This window comes from Chelonia mydas, chromosome 2 (assembly GCF_015237465.2).
Source record: "Chelonia mydas isolate rCheMyd1 chromosome 2, rCheMyd1.pri.v2, whole genome shotgun sequence".
Taxonomy (NCBI): Eukaryota; Metazoa; Chordata; order Testudines; family Cheloniidae; genus Chelonia; species Chelonia mydas.
The window spans coordinates 72599963-72617933 of record NC_057850.1 but is presented as its reverse complement, the minus strand read 5'-3'; the positions used below and the strand labels follow the sequence as shown (position 1 = coordinate 72617933).

The window sequence follows — 17971 nt, the reverse complement described above, 5'->3', positions numbered from 1 at the left end:
CGCAACCCTCCCTACAATAACCTTGCAGCCACCCCCCAACTCCTTTTTGGGTCAGGAACCCCTACAATTACAGCACCATGAAATTTCACATTTTAATAGCTGAAATTTATGATTTTTAAAATCCTATGACTGAAATTGACCAAAATGGACTGTGAATTTGGTAGGGCCCTTCTTATGAGCAAGGCTGAGGGTGGCTGGGGTGAAGTTTACTTGAGGATTCCACAAGTGGGAAGAAGTGTGTTTTGCTCTCTTGTCAGTGTATACAAGAGGAGAATGTGCTTGTTTTGCTTTAACATTTTTTCAATGTATTTTTAATTGATGGAAAAGGATACATAAATATTTGGGTACATGTTGCTTAATGTATTTATTTTAAGCCAAATAAATAAGATTCCTGTGTACACACTATGAAAGCCTGTGCTGTGGGACCCTTTTAGACCAGTTGTTCCCAAACATTCGGTTGGCAGTGCAGGCAGAACTGAAACATATTTCAGCATTGTTCTCTAATCACACTGCAGCCCTGCAAAGTGAAGGCTGTAATGTGACTTGAAAACATGATTAAAACATAGTTTGATCCTGTCTGCGCTGTGAAACTGAACCATGTTTTTAAGGCACTACCATACTGTATTGAGGTCCTGCTACACAGTAGACTCTCAGTGTAAGTGACTCCTTAATGTTTTCCATATGAAGTTTAGCATTAGAGTACTGTGGATGTTGACAATCAGTTTTTAAGACCATGTGCAGAGCTTCATGAGAGAGCTTGCCAAGCAGCTACTCATAAACTCTAAACAGACACCAGTTATTTTCTTTCATGGGCATTAATAGTAATTCAGCAAAAACTCACAAGGAATAAAATTTTAAAAATAAAACAACAACTTTGCATATTTCTGTTAAAATTATTTGTTTCTTCTCAAACTGTCACTTTTAAAGTTAAATTGACTTTTATCCATGTGAAGCTTTTTCATTACTTGTCCTTTATTTATTAAATTTAGCTTAGAATGATCATGGAACACATTATGTCCAGAGCAAAATGCTTAAAATGAGTTTTTAGACAGGAGAAGATTTAGGAAAAACAAATTTAATATAATGAATTCCGAATAAGTATTACTGATCCTGAAATACTGAATAAGCACAGCAGTTAGGGTTGCCAGCTGTCTGGTTTTCAGCTGGGGTGGGGCTGGCAGGCTCTGTACCCGGCTACACGAAGCTTCCCAGAAGCGGCAACGTGTCCCTCGGCTCTTAGGTGGAGGGCCAGCTGGGAGGCTCCGCACACTGCCCCCGCCCCAAGCACTGACTCTGCAGCTTCCATTGGCCAGGAGCCACGGCCAATGGGTTCTGCAGGGGTGGCACCTACGGGACGAGGCAGCGCGCACTGTGCAGAGCCGCCTGGCCGCCCCTACGCTTAGGAACTGAGGGACATGTCGCTGCTTCTGGGGAACCCCCCGAGGTAAGCACCATCCACAACCCTCTCCTCGCACCTCCTCCTGTCCCCCAACCCCCTGCCCCAGCTCTGAGCTCCCTCCTGCACCAAAACTCCCTCCCGGAGCCTGCACCTTGTACCTCCTCCCAACTGCCTGCCCCAACCTGAGCCCCTCATTTCTGGCCCCACCCTGGAAACTGCACCCCCAGCACAGAGCCCATACTCGTTCTCACACGCCAACTCCCTGCTCCAGCCCAGAGCCCTCTCCCACTCTCTGAACCCCTAGGCTCCACCTAGCCCAGAGCCCCCTTCTGTACCCAAACCCCTCATCCCCAGCCCCACCCCAGAGCCAGCCTGCCCTAGCCTGGAGCCCCCTCCCACGCCCTGAACCCCTCATTTCTGGCCCTCACCCCCTCTTGCACCTCAACCCCCTGCCCCAGCCCGGTGAAAATGAGCGAGTGAGTGATGGAGGGTGGAGGGATGGAGTGAGTGGGGGCGGGGCACGGGTCGGCCTCAGGGCAGGGGGCCGGGCAAGGGTGTTTGGTTTTGTGCGATTAAGAAGTTGGCAAGCCTAACAGCCGGGTTTTTTTTAACTGACTGCCTGAGGCTAACACACACCATTTAAGGAAAGACGAGTTTGAGGTCTTACAATCCAGAATACATTATTTCATTCAGGTGTTCAGTGGATACCTGGTTGCATCACAACACAAACTCTTAGACATATGGGGTTGGATTTTCAGAAGCACCTATGTGATTTAGAAGCATGTCTTATTAACTTGTGCTCCTAAGTCACTTAGGTGTTTTTGATGTGCATTCAATAGCTTCTATTACTCCATGGGGACTGCATGCATCATAATAAATTCCTAAACATATGGATACATTTAGCATGACTTTTCCATGCTACTAGTGCCAAAGATGTTTTAAAAAGCATCATAAGAGTGGCATGAAGGTGCATGGGAATAGATGAAACATTCCATTAAGCCTCTTCAAAACAAAACTAAACTTGCTTTTTCTCAAAATTCTTAGTTTACTAAATCTTATCTAAAGACAAAAAGTTAATGCCTAACGTACTGTTTAGCCATTGAAAATAGGAACATTAAAATCATGTTCAGGGAAGCAATTCTAGGAAGCCTAAAAATATGAAAGTTAAGCCTCAAGTGCTATGTAGCTCTAAAACAGTCATTGCTGTACTCTGCAGTTGTTTCTGTTCTCACCGAAACTATTATGTCATGCATGCTCATTACAAGACGCTTCTTTTTGACCCATCAGTGAACACACAAGGTGTGTCCCTTCCCATCAGTGTTAACACCTATAATTTTTATGGACTGAAGTGTTTAATGACTAATATATATAAAATTAATGCTGGGCTTTCATTTTTAATGTATTACTTTGTGTGTTCAGTGTCCATTTTCTTCTCCCAATAAAGCATAAGGATTATCAGTCTTAAGTTTTGTATCTACATGGTCAGATTGTCACGACTTCATTGTTATAATTTGCAGGGGTTTGCATCTAATTTCGTTCTTTTTAATTTACGGAATAGCTGAGAAATCTTTAAAGAAAAAACCTCTTAAGTATCCAGTTTATTAGTAGACTATGTGGAGATACTTAGGCACAGATTTTTAAAGCCATGTAGGCATTGCTATGCTCAGTGTTGTAATACCTAACTGATTTAGAAGACTCAGTTGATTTTCAGAATGGATTTAGGCACATAGGAGCCTAAATCCCATCAACTGTCAGTGGGTTTTAAGGCTCCTGAGTGCCGAAATCCACTTTAAAAATAGATTTAGGGTCTTAAATCAGTTAAGCACAGCAACACCTAAATGCCTTTAGAAATGTTACCCTAAGGTCCAGAATTTTTGAAGTGCCTAAGTCCCATTTTCAAAGACTCTTAGGTGTGGTGACACTGATCTAACTTTTAGGTGCCTAAAAAAAATCATTGGGATTCACAAAGAATGAATTAGGTACCTTGGCTCCCTTTACAATAAATGGGGAGAGAAGGGTGCCTCAGAATAGGACTCACAAAAAGCCAGCAGGCTGGGTGGTTTCTTGCCTAAGCTGCAATGAGGTGCCTCCCTCTGCTTGGAATTCTCAGCTGCAAACCCTCTCTTGGAGTTTGACACCTATGTCTCTTTAGCAAGAAGCAGGGAGGGAGGGAATTCCCTCATAACTTTCAGTTCAGTGCTTCGGGTACTCACCTGGGATGTGGGAGCCCTTAATCCAAGTCCCCTCTGTCTAAGGTGGAGAAGGGATTTGAACTGGGATCTACCACTTCTGAGGCGAGTGCCCTTCCCAGTGGGCTATGGGATATTCTGATATGGGCATCCCTCAATCTCTCCTGTTTAAATAATTTTAAAAATTTATTGAAGCAGAGGGATTGGATCAAAGGTCTTCCAGTTCCCTTGGGAGTGCTCTAACCTCTAGGCTACAGAGTCATTGGCATGCTTGCTTGTGCATGTGTTCTTGTGCATGTACTGTTCCCCCAGCCCCTGTGATTCTTTGATTATTTGTTCAATGTGGACTAACCTCAACAGGAGAGATGGAGGAAGGCCCACATCAGAATATCTCTGAGCACAGTGGTTAGAGCACTCCCCTGAGATGTGACAGATCCATGTTCAAATCCCTTCTTGCCCCTCTTGAGAGAGAGGACTTGAACGTGGGGTCTCCCATATCCCGGCTGAGCTAAAAGTTATGAGGGAGCTCCTCTTGCTCCTTTCTCCCCCAGCTGGTTGGTGTAAGCTCGCCTATTGGGGCCCAATCTGGTAGGTGAGGTCAGAGCATGCTTACTTGTTCGGGCCCTGCAGGTGACTTAGGTGGAAGAATGCCCCTCTTTTCCTGATTCATGAAACACTCTGGACCTTAGGAGTCCAGCTGCCTGGCATGGGGCTGTGTGGTGCACATGCTTAGAGGCAGAAACATAGGCACCTAGGGAACTTTTACTACCTGAATTTAGGTACTTAGCAAGTTTAGTACCTGTGGGTTTTGGAGGCAGATGAGTGGAGATTTTATGGATTTCAGTGGGATCTGATTCTGGGAATTAGGAGTCTTAAGTGGCAGTTAGGTTCTTAAGGGCTAGAATCGCAAGAGGACTTAGAAACCTATCTCTCGTTGCAAATCAATGGGACTTAGGCCAGGGGTGGGCAAACTACGGCCCATGGGCTGGATTAGGCCCTCCAGCCATTTCAGTCTGGCCCTCAAGCTCCTTCTTGGTAGCAGGGTCTGGGGCTTACCCGCTCCAGTGCTCTAGGGTGGGAGCAGGGTCGGGGGTCACTCCATGCGGCTCCCGGAAGCAGCGGTATGGCCCTGCTCCCGTGCGCCAGCTGGGGACCAGGGTTGGGGGCCGCTCCACGCAGCTCCCAGACACAGTGGCATGGCCCTGCTCTGGCACTCCAGCTGGGCAGCATGGTCGGGGGCCGCTCCACACGGCTCCTAGAAGCAGCAGCATGGCCCCCCTCTCGCTCCTATGTGTAGGGGCAGCCAGAGGGCTCCACTCTGCATGCTGCCCCCGACCCAAGTGCTGCCCCTGCAGCTCCCATTGGCTGGGAACTGCAGCCAGTGGGAGCTGCAGGGGTGCACCTGCAGACGGGGCAGTGCTCAGAGCCGCTTGGCCGCGGTTCCACATAGGAGCCAGTGGGGGGCCTTGGCCACTGCTTCAGGGAGCCACTTGAAGTACCCGTGAGCCACTCCCTGCGCCCCAGCCCCCTTCCGCAGTCCTGATTTCCCCTCCCGCCCTCCGAACCCCTCAGTCCCAGCCCGGAGCACACTCCTACACCCCAAACTCCTCTTCCCCAGCCCCACCCCAGAGCCCGCACCCCCAGCTGGAGCCATCACCCCCCCCCACAGTCTCCCGCCCCAGCCCAGAGCCCCCCTCCTGCACCCTAAACTCCTCATTTCTGGCCCCACCCTGGAGCCCACATCCCCTCCCACACCCCAGCCCCAATTTTGTGACCCGCCATTCATGGCCCGCCATATAATTTCTATTCCCATATAAAAGGAAAAGGAGTACTAGTGGCACCTTAGAGACTAACCAATAAAAGCTTATGGTCAAATAAATTGGTTAGTCTCTAAGGTGCCACAGGTACTCCTTTTCTTTTTGCGAATACAGACTAACACGGCTGCTACTCTGAAACCTATTCCCATATGTGGCCCTCTGGCCAAAAAGTTTGCCCACCCCTGACTTAGGCTCTGAAGTCACTTAAACACATTAAAAAATGTTGCCCCACACTACATTTTAGAACAAATCTGTTCTTTCTTATTTTGCTTAGTTACCAGTTCAGGATCGAGTTTCTGTTGCCATAGTTCTGACATCAGTTAGTAACTTTTTTGCATTCCCCTGCAGTGCTGTTCTAATCTGAGAAGTGACACGGTAAACAGACACTGTGGGGTGCTATGATTTCCTCAGTATGAAAGTTAAGATGTTTTCTCTGCCAATTCTGCACCTTAGAATGGGATCTGAAAGTAAAGCGGGTTTCTTGCATATTGTACATCATCATTAGAGCCCTGCAAATCTGCAGATATCTGCTTTATCTGCGGATGCAGATATCTGAAGACCATGTTTGTGGATCGGATGCGGATACAAATTTTGTATCCGTGCAGGGCTCTAATCATCAGTAATAAAGATTCTGTAGGCAAAATCATACCCTGAGTAACATCTGTGGAAGCCTACTGTCTTCAGTCGGCTTGCACTGGAGTGACTAATTTTTAACTTATTGCTAAGGAGTTAATATATGGGTATGTGTACACTACGAAATTAGGTCGAATTTATAGAAGTCGGTTTTTTAGAAATCGGTTTTATATATTCGAGTGTGTGTGTCCCCACAGAAAATGCTCTAGGTGCATTAAGTGCATTAACTCGGCGGAGTGCTTCCACAGAACCGAGGCTAGAGTCGACTTCCGGAGTGTTGCACTGTGGGTAGCTATCCCGCAGTCTCCGCTGCCCATTGGAATTCTGGGTTGAGATCCCAATGCCTGATGGGGCTAAAACATTGTCGCGGGTGGTTCTGGGTACATATCGTCAGGCCCCCCTTTCCTCCCTCCCTCCCTCCGTGAAAGCAAGGGCAGACAATCGTTTTGCGCCTTTTTTCCTGAGTTACCTGTGCAGACACCATACCACGGCAAGCATGGAGCCCGCTCAGGTAACCGTCACCGTATGTCTCCTGGGTGCTGGCAGACGTGGTACTGCATTGCTTCACAGCAGCATCAACCCATTGCCTTGTGGCAGCAGACGGTACAGTAGGACTGGTAGCCGTCATCGTCAAGTCCGAGGTGTTCCTGGCCACATCGGCCAGGAGCGCCTGGGCAGACATGGGCGCAGGGACTAAATTTGGAGTGACTTGACCAGGTCATTCTCTTTAGTCTTGCAGTCAGTCCTATTGAACATCTTATGGTGAGCAGGCAGGCGATACGGATTGCTAGCAGTCCTATTGTACCATCTTCTGCCGGGCAGGCAAGAGATGAGGATGGCTAGCAGTCCTATTGTACCATCTTCTACTGAGCAGCCATGAGATGTGGATGGCATGCAGTCCTTCTGCACCGTCTGCTGCCAGCCAAAGATGTAAAAGATAGATGGAGTGGATCAAAACAAGAAATAGACCAGATTTGTTTTGTACTCATTTGCTTCACCCCCTCCCCCCATCTAGGGGACTCATTTCTCTAGGTCACACTGCAGTCACTCACAGAGAAGGTGCAGCGAGGTAAGTCTAGCCATGTATCAATCAGAGGCCAGACCAACCTGCTTGTTCCAATAAGGACAATTACTTAGGTGCACCATTTCTTATTGGAACCCTCCGTGAAGTCCTGCCTGAAATACTCCTTGATGTAAAGCCATCCCCTTTGTTGATTTTAATTCCCTGTAAGCCAACCCTGTAAGCCATGTCGTCAGTCGCCCCTCCCGCCATCAGAGCACCGGCAGACAATCGTTCCGCGCCTTTTTTCTGTGCGGACGCCATACCAAGGCAAGCATGAAGGCCGGTCAGCTCACTTTGGCAATTAGGAGCACATTAAACACCACACGCATTATCCAGCAGTATATGCAGCACCAGAACCTGGCAGAGCGATACCGGGCGAGGAGGCGATGTCAGCGCGGTCACGTGAGTGATCAGGACATGGACACAGATTTCTCTGAAAGCATGGGCCCTGCCAATGCATGCATCATGGTGCTAATGGGGCAGGTTCATGCTGTGGAACGGCGATTCTGGGCTCAGGAAACAAGCACAGACTGGTGGGACCGCATAGTGTTGCAGGTCTGGGACGATTCCCAGTGGCTGCGAAACTTTCACATGCATAAGGGCACTTTCATGGAACTTTGACTTGCTTTCCCCTGCCCTGAAGCGCATGAATACCAAGATGAGAAGTTGAATACCAAGATGAGAAGATACCTCACAGTTGAGAAGCGAGTGGCGATAGCCCTGTGGATGCTTGCAATGCCAGTCAGCTAGCAGTCAGTTGGGAATCAATTTGGAGTGGGCAAATCTACTGTGGGGGCTGCTGTGATGCAAGTAGCCCACGCAATCAAAGATCTGCTGATATCAAGGGTAGTGACCCTGGGAAATGCGCAGGTCATAGTGGATGGCTTTGCTGCAGTGGGATTCCCTAACTGTGGTGGGGCCATAGACGGAACCCATATCCCTATCTTGGCACCAGAGCACCAAGCCGGCGAATACATAAACCGCAAGGGGTACTTTTCAATAGTGCTGCAAGCTCTGGTGGATCACAAGGGACGTTTCACCAACATCAACGTGGGATGGCCGGGAAAGGTACATGACGCTCGCTTCTTCAGGAACTCTGGTCTGTTTCAAAAGCTGCAGGAAGGGACTTTATTCCCAGACCAGAAAATAACTGTTGGGGACGTTGAAATGCCTATATGTATCCTTGGGGACCCAGCCTACCCCTTAATGCCATGGCTCATGAAGCCGTACACAGGCAGCCTGGACAGTAGTCAGGAGCTGTTCAACTACAGGCTGAGCAAGTGCAGAATGGTGGTAGAATGTGCATTTGGACGTTTAAAGGCGCGCTGGCGCAGTTTACTGACTCGCTTAGGCCTCAGCGAAACCAATATTCCCACTGTTATTACTGCTTGCTGTGTGCTCCACAATATCTGTGAGAGTAAGGGGGAGACGTTTATGGCAGGGTGGGAGGTTGAGGCAAATCGTCTGGCTGCTGGTTACGCTCAGCCAGACACCAGGGTGATTAGAAGAGCACAGGAGGGCGCGGTACGCATCAGTGAAGCTTTGAAAACCAGTTTCATGACTGGCCAGGCTACGGTGTGAAAGTTCTGTTTGTTTCTCCTTGATGAAACCCCCCGCCCCTTGGTTCACTCTACTTCCCTGTAAGCTAACCACCCTTCCCTCCTCCCTTCGAACACCGCTTGCAGAGGCAATAAAGTCATTGTTGCTTCACATTCATGCATTCTTTATTCATTCATCACACAAATAGGGGGATGACTACCAAGGTAGCCCAGGAGGGGTGGTGGAGGAGGGAAGGAAAATGCCACACAGCACTTTAAAAGTTTATAACTTTAAAATTTATTGAATGCCAGCCTTCTGTTTTTTTGGCAATCCTCTGTGGTGGAGTGGCTGGTTGGCCAGAGGCCCCCCCACCGCGTTCTTGGGCGGTCTGGGTGTGGAGGCTATGGAACTTGGGGAGGAGAGCGGTTGGTTACACAGGGGCTGTAGTGGCAGTCTGTGCTCCAGCTGCCTTTGCTGCAGCTCAACCATACACTGGAGCATACTGGTTTGATCCTCCAGCAGCCTCAGCATTGAATCCTGCCTCCTCTCATCACGCTGCCGCCACATTTGAGCTTCAGCCCTGTCTTCAGCCCGCCACTTACTCTCTTCAGCCCGCCACCTCTCCTCCCGGTCATTTTGTGCTTTCCTGCACTCTGACATTATTTGCCTCCATGCATTCGTCTGTGCTCTGTCAGTGTGGGAGGACAGCATGAGCTCAGAGAACATTTCATCACGAGTGCGTTTTTTTTTTTCTTTCTAATCTTCACTAGCCTCTGGGAAGGAGAAGATCCTGTGATCATTAAAACACATGCAGCTGGTGGAGAAAAAAAAAGGGACAGCGGTATTTAAAAAGACACACTTTATAAAACAGTGGCTACACTCTCTTTCAGGGTAAACCTTGCTGTTAACATTACATACATAGCACATGTGCTTTCGTTACAAGGTCGCATTTTGCCTCCCCCCACCGCACGGCTACCCCGTCAACCCTCCCCCCTCCCCGTGGCTAACAGCGGGGAACATTTTTGTTCAGCCACAGGCAAACAGCCCAGCAGGAACGGGCTCCTCTGAGTGTCCCCCGAAGAAAAGCACCCTATTTCAACCAGGTGACCATGAATGATATCTCACTCTCCTGAGGATAACACAGAGAGATAAAGAACGGATGTTGTTTGAACACCAGCAAACATACACTGCAATGCTTTGTTGTACAATGATTCCCGAATACGTGTTACTGGCCTGGAGTGGTAAAGTGTCCTACCATGGAGGACGTAATAAGGCTGCCCTCCCCAGAAACCTTTTGCAAAGGCTTTGGGAGTACATCCAGGAGAGCCGCGAATGCCAGGGCAAATTAATCCTTTCACATGCTTGTTTTTAAACCATGTATAGTATTTTAAAAGGTACACTCACCGGAGGTCCCTTCTCCGCCTGCCGGGTCCAGGAGGCAGCCTTGGGTGGATTCGGCGGGTACTGGCTCCAGGTCCAGGGTGAGAAACAGTTCCTGGCTGTCAGGAAAACCGGTTTCTCCGCTTGCTTGCTGTGAGCTATCTACAACCTCATCATCTTCTTCTTCTTCTTCTTCTTCGTCCCCAAAACCTGCTTCCGTGTTGCCTCCATCTCCATTGCAGGAGTCAAACAACACGGCTGGGGTAGTGGTGGCTGAACCCCCTAAAATGGCATGCAGCTCATCATAGAAGCGGCATGTTTGGGGCTCTGACCCGGAGCGGCCGTTCGCCTCTCTGGTTTTCTGGTAGGCTTGCCTCAGCTCCTTAAATTTCACGCGGCACTGCTTCGGGTCCCTGTTATGGCCTCTGTCCTTCCTGCCCTGGGAGATTTTGACAAAGGTTTTGGCATTTCGAAAAGTGGAATGGAGTTCTGATAGCATGGATTCCTCTCCCCATACAGCGATCAGATCCCGTACCTCCCGTTCAGTCCATGCTGGAGCTCTTTTGCAATTCTGGGACTCCATCATGGTCACCTCTGCTGATGAGCTCTGCATGGTCACCTGCAGCTTGCCACGCTGGCCAAACAGGAAATGAGATTCAAAAGTTCGCGGTTCTTTTCCTGTCTACCTGACCAGTGCATCTGAGTTGAGAGTGCTGTCCAGAGCGGTCACAATGGAGCACTCCGGGATAGCTCCCGGAGGCCAATACCGTTGAATTGTGTCCCCAGCACCCCAAATTCGACCCGGCAAGGCCGATTTAAGTGCTAATCCACTTGTCAGGGGTGGAGTAAGGAAATCGATTTTAAGAGCCCTTTAAGTCGAAATAAAGGGCTTCATCGTGTGGACGGGTGCAGGTTTACATCGATTTAATGCTGCTAAATTCGACCTAAAGTCCTAATGTAGACCAGGGCTAAGAAAAGAGTTGCAAAACTGTCTTGTTTTCATTAACAAGTGACTGCATCACTACCCAAACTTACCTCTTTTTAAGACTATCCAGAAAGCCCCATGATCTGCAATGCATCACCAGCTATCTGACCCGATCATCAAAAATGTCTCGGTCCATTAAAAAAGAAATTTCTTCAGGTACACAATCTCATTAATAAAACCAATATTCTTTGCTTAACTAACACATGACACTCAAATTTAGACTTATTCCTATATTCCATTATCTTTTTGGGCCTACTTTGTCTTTGAAATATCCTTTGCCTTTATCATAAACATAATTATTACAACCACATGTCGTTTTCGGTTTCAGGACAGTGATGTATTACAAGGATTTCATGCCCAGCGGATATCCCACTCTCAAGGATTTTGTGAGAATCTGTCAGAGTAGTGTTGTCAGGTGGAGGAATTTCTGGCTGTCATGTCAGCACTCTGGGCAGCAGAGTCCCAGGCCCTGTTTAACCCCTGTAATCCTTATCTAAGGCTGGAAACTTGAAGAGGGAGATGCTACAGTATTGGGAGGACAGAACCACTGGGATAGTCAAGAACTGGCAGGGGTTCCATGGATGGAGGTGAGCTAGTATTGTAAGGATATTGGGCCATTAAGAGATGGGCAGAACCTGTTAATATGCAACATGAGGTAAGGGGTCTCTCAGTGGGGAGAGGAGTTGACCTGGCTTCTGCTGCAGAGGATGAAAAATGACAAGAAGTGTTTGGCTTATATCAAAGACATTTTGTATAAAAATAATTAGATTGTTTTTATCAATAGAACTATCTTCTCCACATGTGTAAACGTAATAAAAAAATGCTATTGTATAATTGTGCGTGAGTCAGGACTGATTTCCACTTCCAGCTGGAATTATTTAGAGAAGCAAACCGAGAGCTGCGTAAATTTTTGAGCAGTAAAGTTGCAAGGTGCCATTTCATTTAGGAAACTAATGAGCAACTTTGTAAATTCCTTTCTGGATATGGTTCTCATTTTGAACCATTTCTCCACTGTTCTTGCTCCTTTAGCAATCAGTCTCTCAATGTTTCCATTGTGAACTCTGGATTTATATTGACTATTTAATAATTGCACCAAGGCTCCCATTCAGTGCTTAGGTACCGTGGTGATAATGCTTCTCTCTCTAATGCAGCTAAGCTGTATGTGAATCATATTAAACTATAGCAGCTCATGTCCAGTTGTGTTAGTGAAAGTGAGTGATATATTCATTGTCCCTTTGAAATGCCACAAATCCCAGGACACGAGACTCTGGGCCATATTAAAGATCAGAAGGCTCCAGCCTCCAGATGTTGAGCAGAAAGAGTGCAGATTGTTTCTCAGGAGAAAAAAAAGGGCAAGAGGGGACCTGAATGCATTGTGCTGAAGACAAAGAAAACTTAAATTATCAAGAAAATAAATGTATGCAACTTCGAAAACATTACTAAGAACTACCATTTACTACAATTTGAGCTGTAGTTCTGATTTTAAAGAAATGTGCAATCAACAGCAAATGTCAGCCTTAATATTGCATTTACTGAAACATTTTAATTAAAATTTAATCATTTGACACTTTTACAATCAACAGTTTCTTCTTCCATGCCTTTATTCTTCCATAGAGGCCAGTTCCTTCCCCTACTACGGTTGTAGTCATCCTACTTAGCATTGTGGGTGTAGTCTTGTCATTTACATTTGAGGCATGCCGTGTAGTAATCTCTATGCAGGAAACCAAGAAAAAGCCGTCAGCTAAAGGGCTGGCTGGCAGAGCAACTCAGCACACACTTCCACACCCAAGTTATGAAGACTTAGTGATATTCAGCTTTTAGATTTTAATCGCAATGGAATTTTCTCTCTTGGAGGGAAGGAAAATACTATTCATAAGCCTCCCATGGGCCAGAAGCAGTAATATTTTGGCATGTTAGCCTGATTCAGGACTACAGAAACCATCAATTGTAATGTCACTGTATGGGGAACTAGTTATTTTCTTCTAAATATAAATACTTAAAACAAATCAACTTCAAGTGTCTTTCTGCTAGCTGTATACAACAACAGAAGAAGGCAATACTGGTGTGTATAAAAAACAGTTGCTATGCCACTTAATTTTAAAATGGGTATAGAATTTCTACATTTCTACTAATGGGTCAAAAGTAGTGACCATTCATGTCTAATCAGCACAACCATGCTGGCAAATACTTTCTGTAATCTAGCCTCAGAATTTTAAAGAAGTCAATGACCGGATCAATATGCCAGAACAACAACTAATATAAGATTTACATAAAAATTCAGAATTAATTTTAATAATGGTTAAAAACCCTTTCTCATTTTGTTCCAGCATTGGTGCATCTACAAAATTCAATAACCTCTCTATTGCTATACTGCTGATTATAATTTCATTTAAAAAAAGTGGAGTGCCTGGTAATATTTTCAAAAAATCAGATGTGGAGGAGAATATAGTAGGGGTAGATGGAGACAGATTAACCATGAGAGATGATAGTTCTGATGTGGTTGTGGCTGGACAGACACAGACTAACCATGAGAGACAGTTCTAGTGTGGTTGTTGCTGTACTGTTTCCAACATCCACTTTTATGCTTTGTAAACTAGAGCAGAGAAGGTAAAGTTTTAAAATAAAATAAATGACAAGTGGTAAATCTGCTGTAGAAACCTTGTTCATGTGAATTACAAAATAGCTGTAATAGTCTTTTTAAAATACAGTTTCATCATTAGAACTTTCAGCTGCATTAAAGGGACACAGTTAACTTAAACTTGTCAATCTGAGAGTTAATACTTGACTACTTTTATCTGCCCCTGTGTCTCCTGCCACATTTTGTGATTTTTTTTTTAATTATTTTTTTTAATTTCTCGCCCGTGGCTGTGCCAAAGCTCTCCAACAGTGTGGGAAAGTGACTAAACTAACTAGGCACAAAATAATAATCTGTGGTACAACACTGTGCTGGGAAGCAAAGGGACATAGGATGCATCCTTACTTCCTGTATTATCCTGCAAGATAGCAGCGTTCACAATGCTCAGGATATAAGCCCTAGCTATGTACGAGATTTCTTCTTGACACTTGTACTGACACATATTTGAGCTCTGACACTACTCTCCTTTCTAGAGTTCCTAACGTACATCAGCTGGTGATTGTGACTTGATGTGAGTTAGTCTCTGACATCAAATTTGGCCCATCCTACTCCACTTTTGTATTTGTTACTGTAATGAAGCTTACTACAGAGGGAGTGTTCTGGCAGCAAACTGTGCTGTTATCGGAGATCACAGTTCAGGTCAGTACTGTAAAGTGGATGTGCTCAGTGTTTCTGGCATTTGGGTATTGCACAGAACCAGAACATCCTATTGGCTGATATGAAATACAAGAAAAACAACTACCAACATCAGAGGGAGAAGAGAACACGGGGAAGCATCATCACAAGGGTTTCAAACCTAGTAAGCCCCTGCCCAGAGGGATGCAAAAGGAATTTGTTACCAGCAGAAACAATAAAAGATGACTTTGCAAACTCATGTATACTTACCAAATGACAACTATAAATAAAATGGTGAGACCCTCAGCACCATGAGTATCTTTAACACAAGCGGCTGTGCAGTGAGTGTTCAGGGACTCCTGGCAATTACCTAGGTGTTAGAGTATAAGTTTATATGTGGGGAGAGGGTCGGGAGGGAGAGTTTGGCGCAAACTCCCTTTATACCATGAATCAGTTGCACAATTGACCCCTTAGATTGAACAAAGCAGTCACTCTATATCTGACCTGTCAGTCCACATCCTCAAAAGAAACCTGCACAACACTTTCAGAAGACACATCTGGGAGCTTAAATTCATAACTTTGCTAGACACTGAAAATCATGGTTTTAAAAAAAACACTGGACTTAGGCTTTATTTCAACCATCTGTAACCCACTAGTCCCCTCCTCCCCCCCCCCCCTTTTTTTTTTTTTTTGTCCAATGACTGCAGGGGTTTTAATGGGCTACTTCACCTTGAATGGTCCCTTAGAATACGTGCTAACTACTTATGCTAAACTGTCTGTTCAATCTAGTATTTAGCTGTGTTGCTCGCCGTACATTTCCCAGACCTGAAGAAGAGCTCTGTGTAGCTCGAAAGCGTGTCTCTCTCACCAGCAGAAATTGGTCCAATAAAAAAATATTACCTCACCCACCTTGTCTCTCTAATATCCTGGGATTGACATGGCTAGGACAACACTGCATACTAAATAAATCCACGTAGTAATAAATAATATAGTATAATCAAGTCAAGCCATCCAATACTATATCACACTACTCATCTTCCTTTTCAGCGATATTTCACATACTTTCTATTAGTGGGCATTTATTTACTAGTTCCAATGCAGTGTAAAGGTAAGCTCTGTGCAATTAGTTTGCTTTACGAAGCTTTCTGTATGATGATGCACCTGCATTATCTGAGGTTTTTAACTTGCCACAAGGCTCCTGTTCTACAGGGATTCTTTATTTTATATCCTAAGCATACCAAAGCCATTGCAAGTAGCTAAATAAAAGGTTTCTTTGGAAATTCAAATCCTTCCTATAAACTCCACCCATAAAGTCAGTAAGTGTAAATATACCTCCTAAGAAATGCTGTGCAAAGAGGGTATTAAAAGTGGCAGCAGTTTCAAGCACTGAGTCTAGGCTGTTGTCACAGCCTTGATAATAAGTCACATGAAAGCCTCATTTGTAGCTTATGTAACTCGTTTTCCTGTGACTCTAGCTCAAACTCTGTTGTTTTTTTTCTTTTCTGGAAGACAGCCTCTGCCTCCCTTCATATGATGGTTGACTGAGTATAGAGAATTATGGGCCCTCCAGAACATGTTTGAGGCATATTGATAGAAAAGTGTGGTAGAGTTTTTTGCTCTATTGCTATCTGTGGTGTATCTGTCCTTTGGATAAATAGAGGATAATCTCGGATCCAACACACCTGTTACCTTGCAAGACTACTGACAATTGCTAAAACTTTGATTAAAAAAGAATATTTATGTGACACTGAGCCAAATTGTCAAAAGCCCGCACCCAAGTTGGGCCTCTTAGACCTGCCCGTACATCAAGTGATTGCACAAAACAGCCCTTTTGATAAATGCTATTTGCACAAAACGTTAAAAAACTTATTCGGCAAATAGTATTTAATGTGCAATTTTCTGACTTGCATACACAGGTATATAGGTGGTTGAGCTTGTACACATCTGAAAATTGACCTTAAATATGCTAATACGGTGGAATATTCTTCCAGGGTAGAGGACATCACTGTTCCACAAAGAATCTGAGTTGAGTTTTCTCTTCATTGCCCCCACTTCCATGCCCTAATTTCCCCTCCCCACATTTTTAACACTTGTCACCAAAATGTCATGACATTTTCATGTCTTGATAGTAAAGATCCCCCCTTCCCCAATGATGGTGCTGCTGTGACATAAGGACCTTTTAAGGGAAAGGTCACTAGGTGTAACAAAGTGCTACCTATATATTCCTAGTCAGTTCATCTTTTTTTAAAAGTTCCCTGCACATTTGTGTAGTTGCATATTTTTATCCCCTGTGGCTGGCATCTAAATTTACTGAACCCTCATGCTAAATTTAGTAAACCTGTTGTGTGAAAGAATTAAAACTGGCAGCACTAAGAGGAGCCTAATATCTGAACGCTTTGGGCAATGAGGTGACTGGGTGTCTCCTTATCCAAATGTTTCCTTTTTGAGCGTTAGAGGTGACAAATTTCAGGATTTTTTGTCGGGGAAGGGGCGGGAGGAGGGGGAGAAATGGCCTTAGATCCCATAATTCTGAAACTTATTTCCTGCCTGTATTCATGTCACTTTGGGTTTTTGCTCTGTCTCATTTTAAGCCTCTACCTGTTGGGGGTACTGAATAGGATTGGCTGCGAACTGAGCAAGCTACCTTATATCTCAATGCCATTGATTTCTTTGGTTCCAGGAAACAAAAATATTTTCCCTTGATCCAACTTTGGGAAGCTGTAGCGGTCTGAAGACACTTATTAGGTGGCTTCCATTTAAACTGACAGCTAGGGAGTTTATTACTTGCTCTACAGGCAGCCCTACCTTGTATAGGGATTCTACTTCAGTACAACACCAGTTGTAAATGGAAGAAAGATTTACTTGCCTCAGTCATGGTCATCCTTTAGATGTTACACAATAGTGCTTGGTGCATCCAGACTGAATGAAAATAATATAGATATTAATAGGCCACTTACACTATTCAACATTGTAGTGGACTGATAGGCATTGGGTACATGGCACTAGAAATGAATTACAGCAGTAGCTAGTCAGCATGGTTACTTTCTTTTCTGACTATAAATGACACTTAGTTATAGCTGGGTGCATCAAGATTAATGTCAATGCATTTTCTTGTTATAGGAGCAGCTTACTGCCAGTTCATGGACATGTTGTTCCCAGGGTGCATTAGCTTGAAGAAAGTAAAATTTCAGGCAAAGCTGGAGCACGAGTACATTCACAATTTCAAACTTCTGCAAGCATCATTTAAAAGAATGAATGTGGATAAGGTAAGTTTTTAATATTTAAATAATTGTAATGTTTTACAAAACAATTTTCTATACTGGGTGATGTACAGTGGACATTGGGAACCAAAATGAAAAATAACCAGACCTAGTTTTTCAAACTCTAAAACCTGAATTGGAGATCGCAGTTCTGTATTTAGATGCTCTCACTGGCATTCTGACGTCTAAAATGGGTATTTGGGTACAAAGGCAGAAAATGTGTAAACAGGGACCCTTAGTACTCAAGGTAAAAAACTGGGCCCATAATAGTTAGTTGTCAATAATTTAAAAATTACCACTCATTAGGTCCCCGAGTTCACGAGAGGGCCTCATGATAAAATGCTGTTCATTGGAAGATCCTTAAAATGAATAAATACTGTGATCCTCAGAAGGTGAGGGGAAAACTTAAGGTCATGTGTGGTGACACCCAGAATTCCCAATAGAGGTAAACAACAA

At 44.9% G+C, this 17971-nt stretch overlaps 1 protein-coding gene across 3 annotated transcripts in view; it reads left to right on the top strand.

Annotated features, from left to right (window-relative positions):
* The window catches only part of MAPRE2 (microtubule associated protein RP/EB family member 2), a 155409-nt gene that overhangs the window by 99270 nt on the left and 38168 nt on the right, over positions 1 to 17971 (top strand). For all 3 annotated transcript variants that reach the window (XM_027821252.3, XM_043539651.1, XM_007058782.4), the window contains one exon: positions 17376 to 17521. In XM_027821252.3, coding sequence (XP_027677053.1) covers positions 17376 to 17521 — 146 coding nt within the window. The remainder of the gene's footprint in view (positions 1 to 17375; positions 17522 to 17971) is intronic.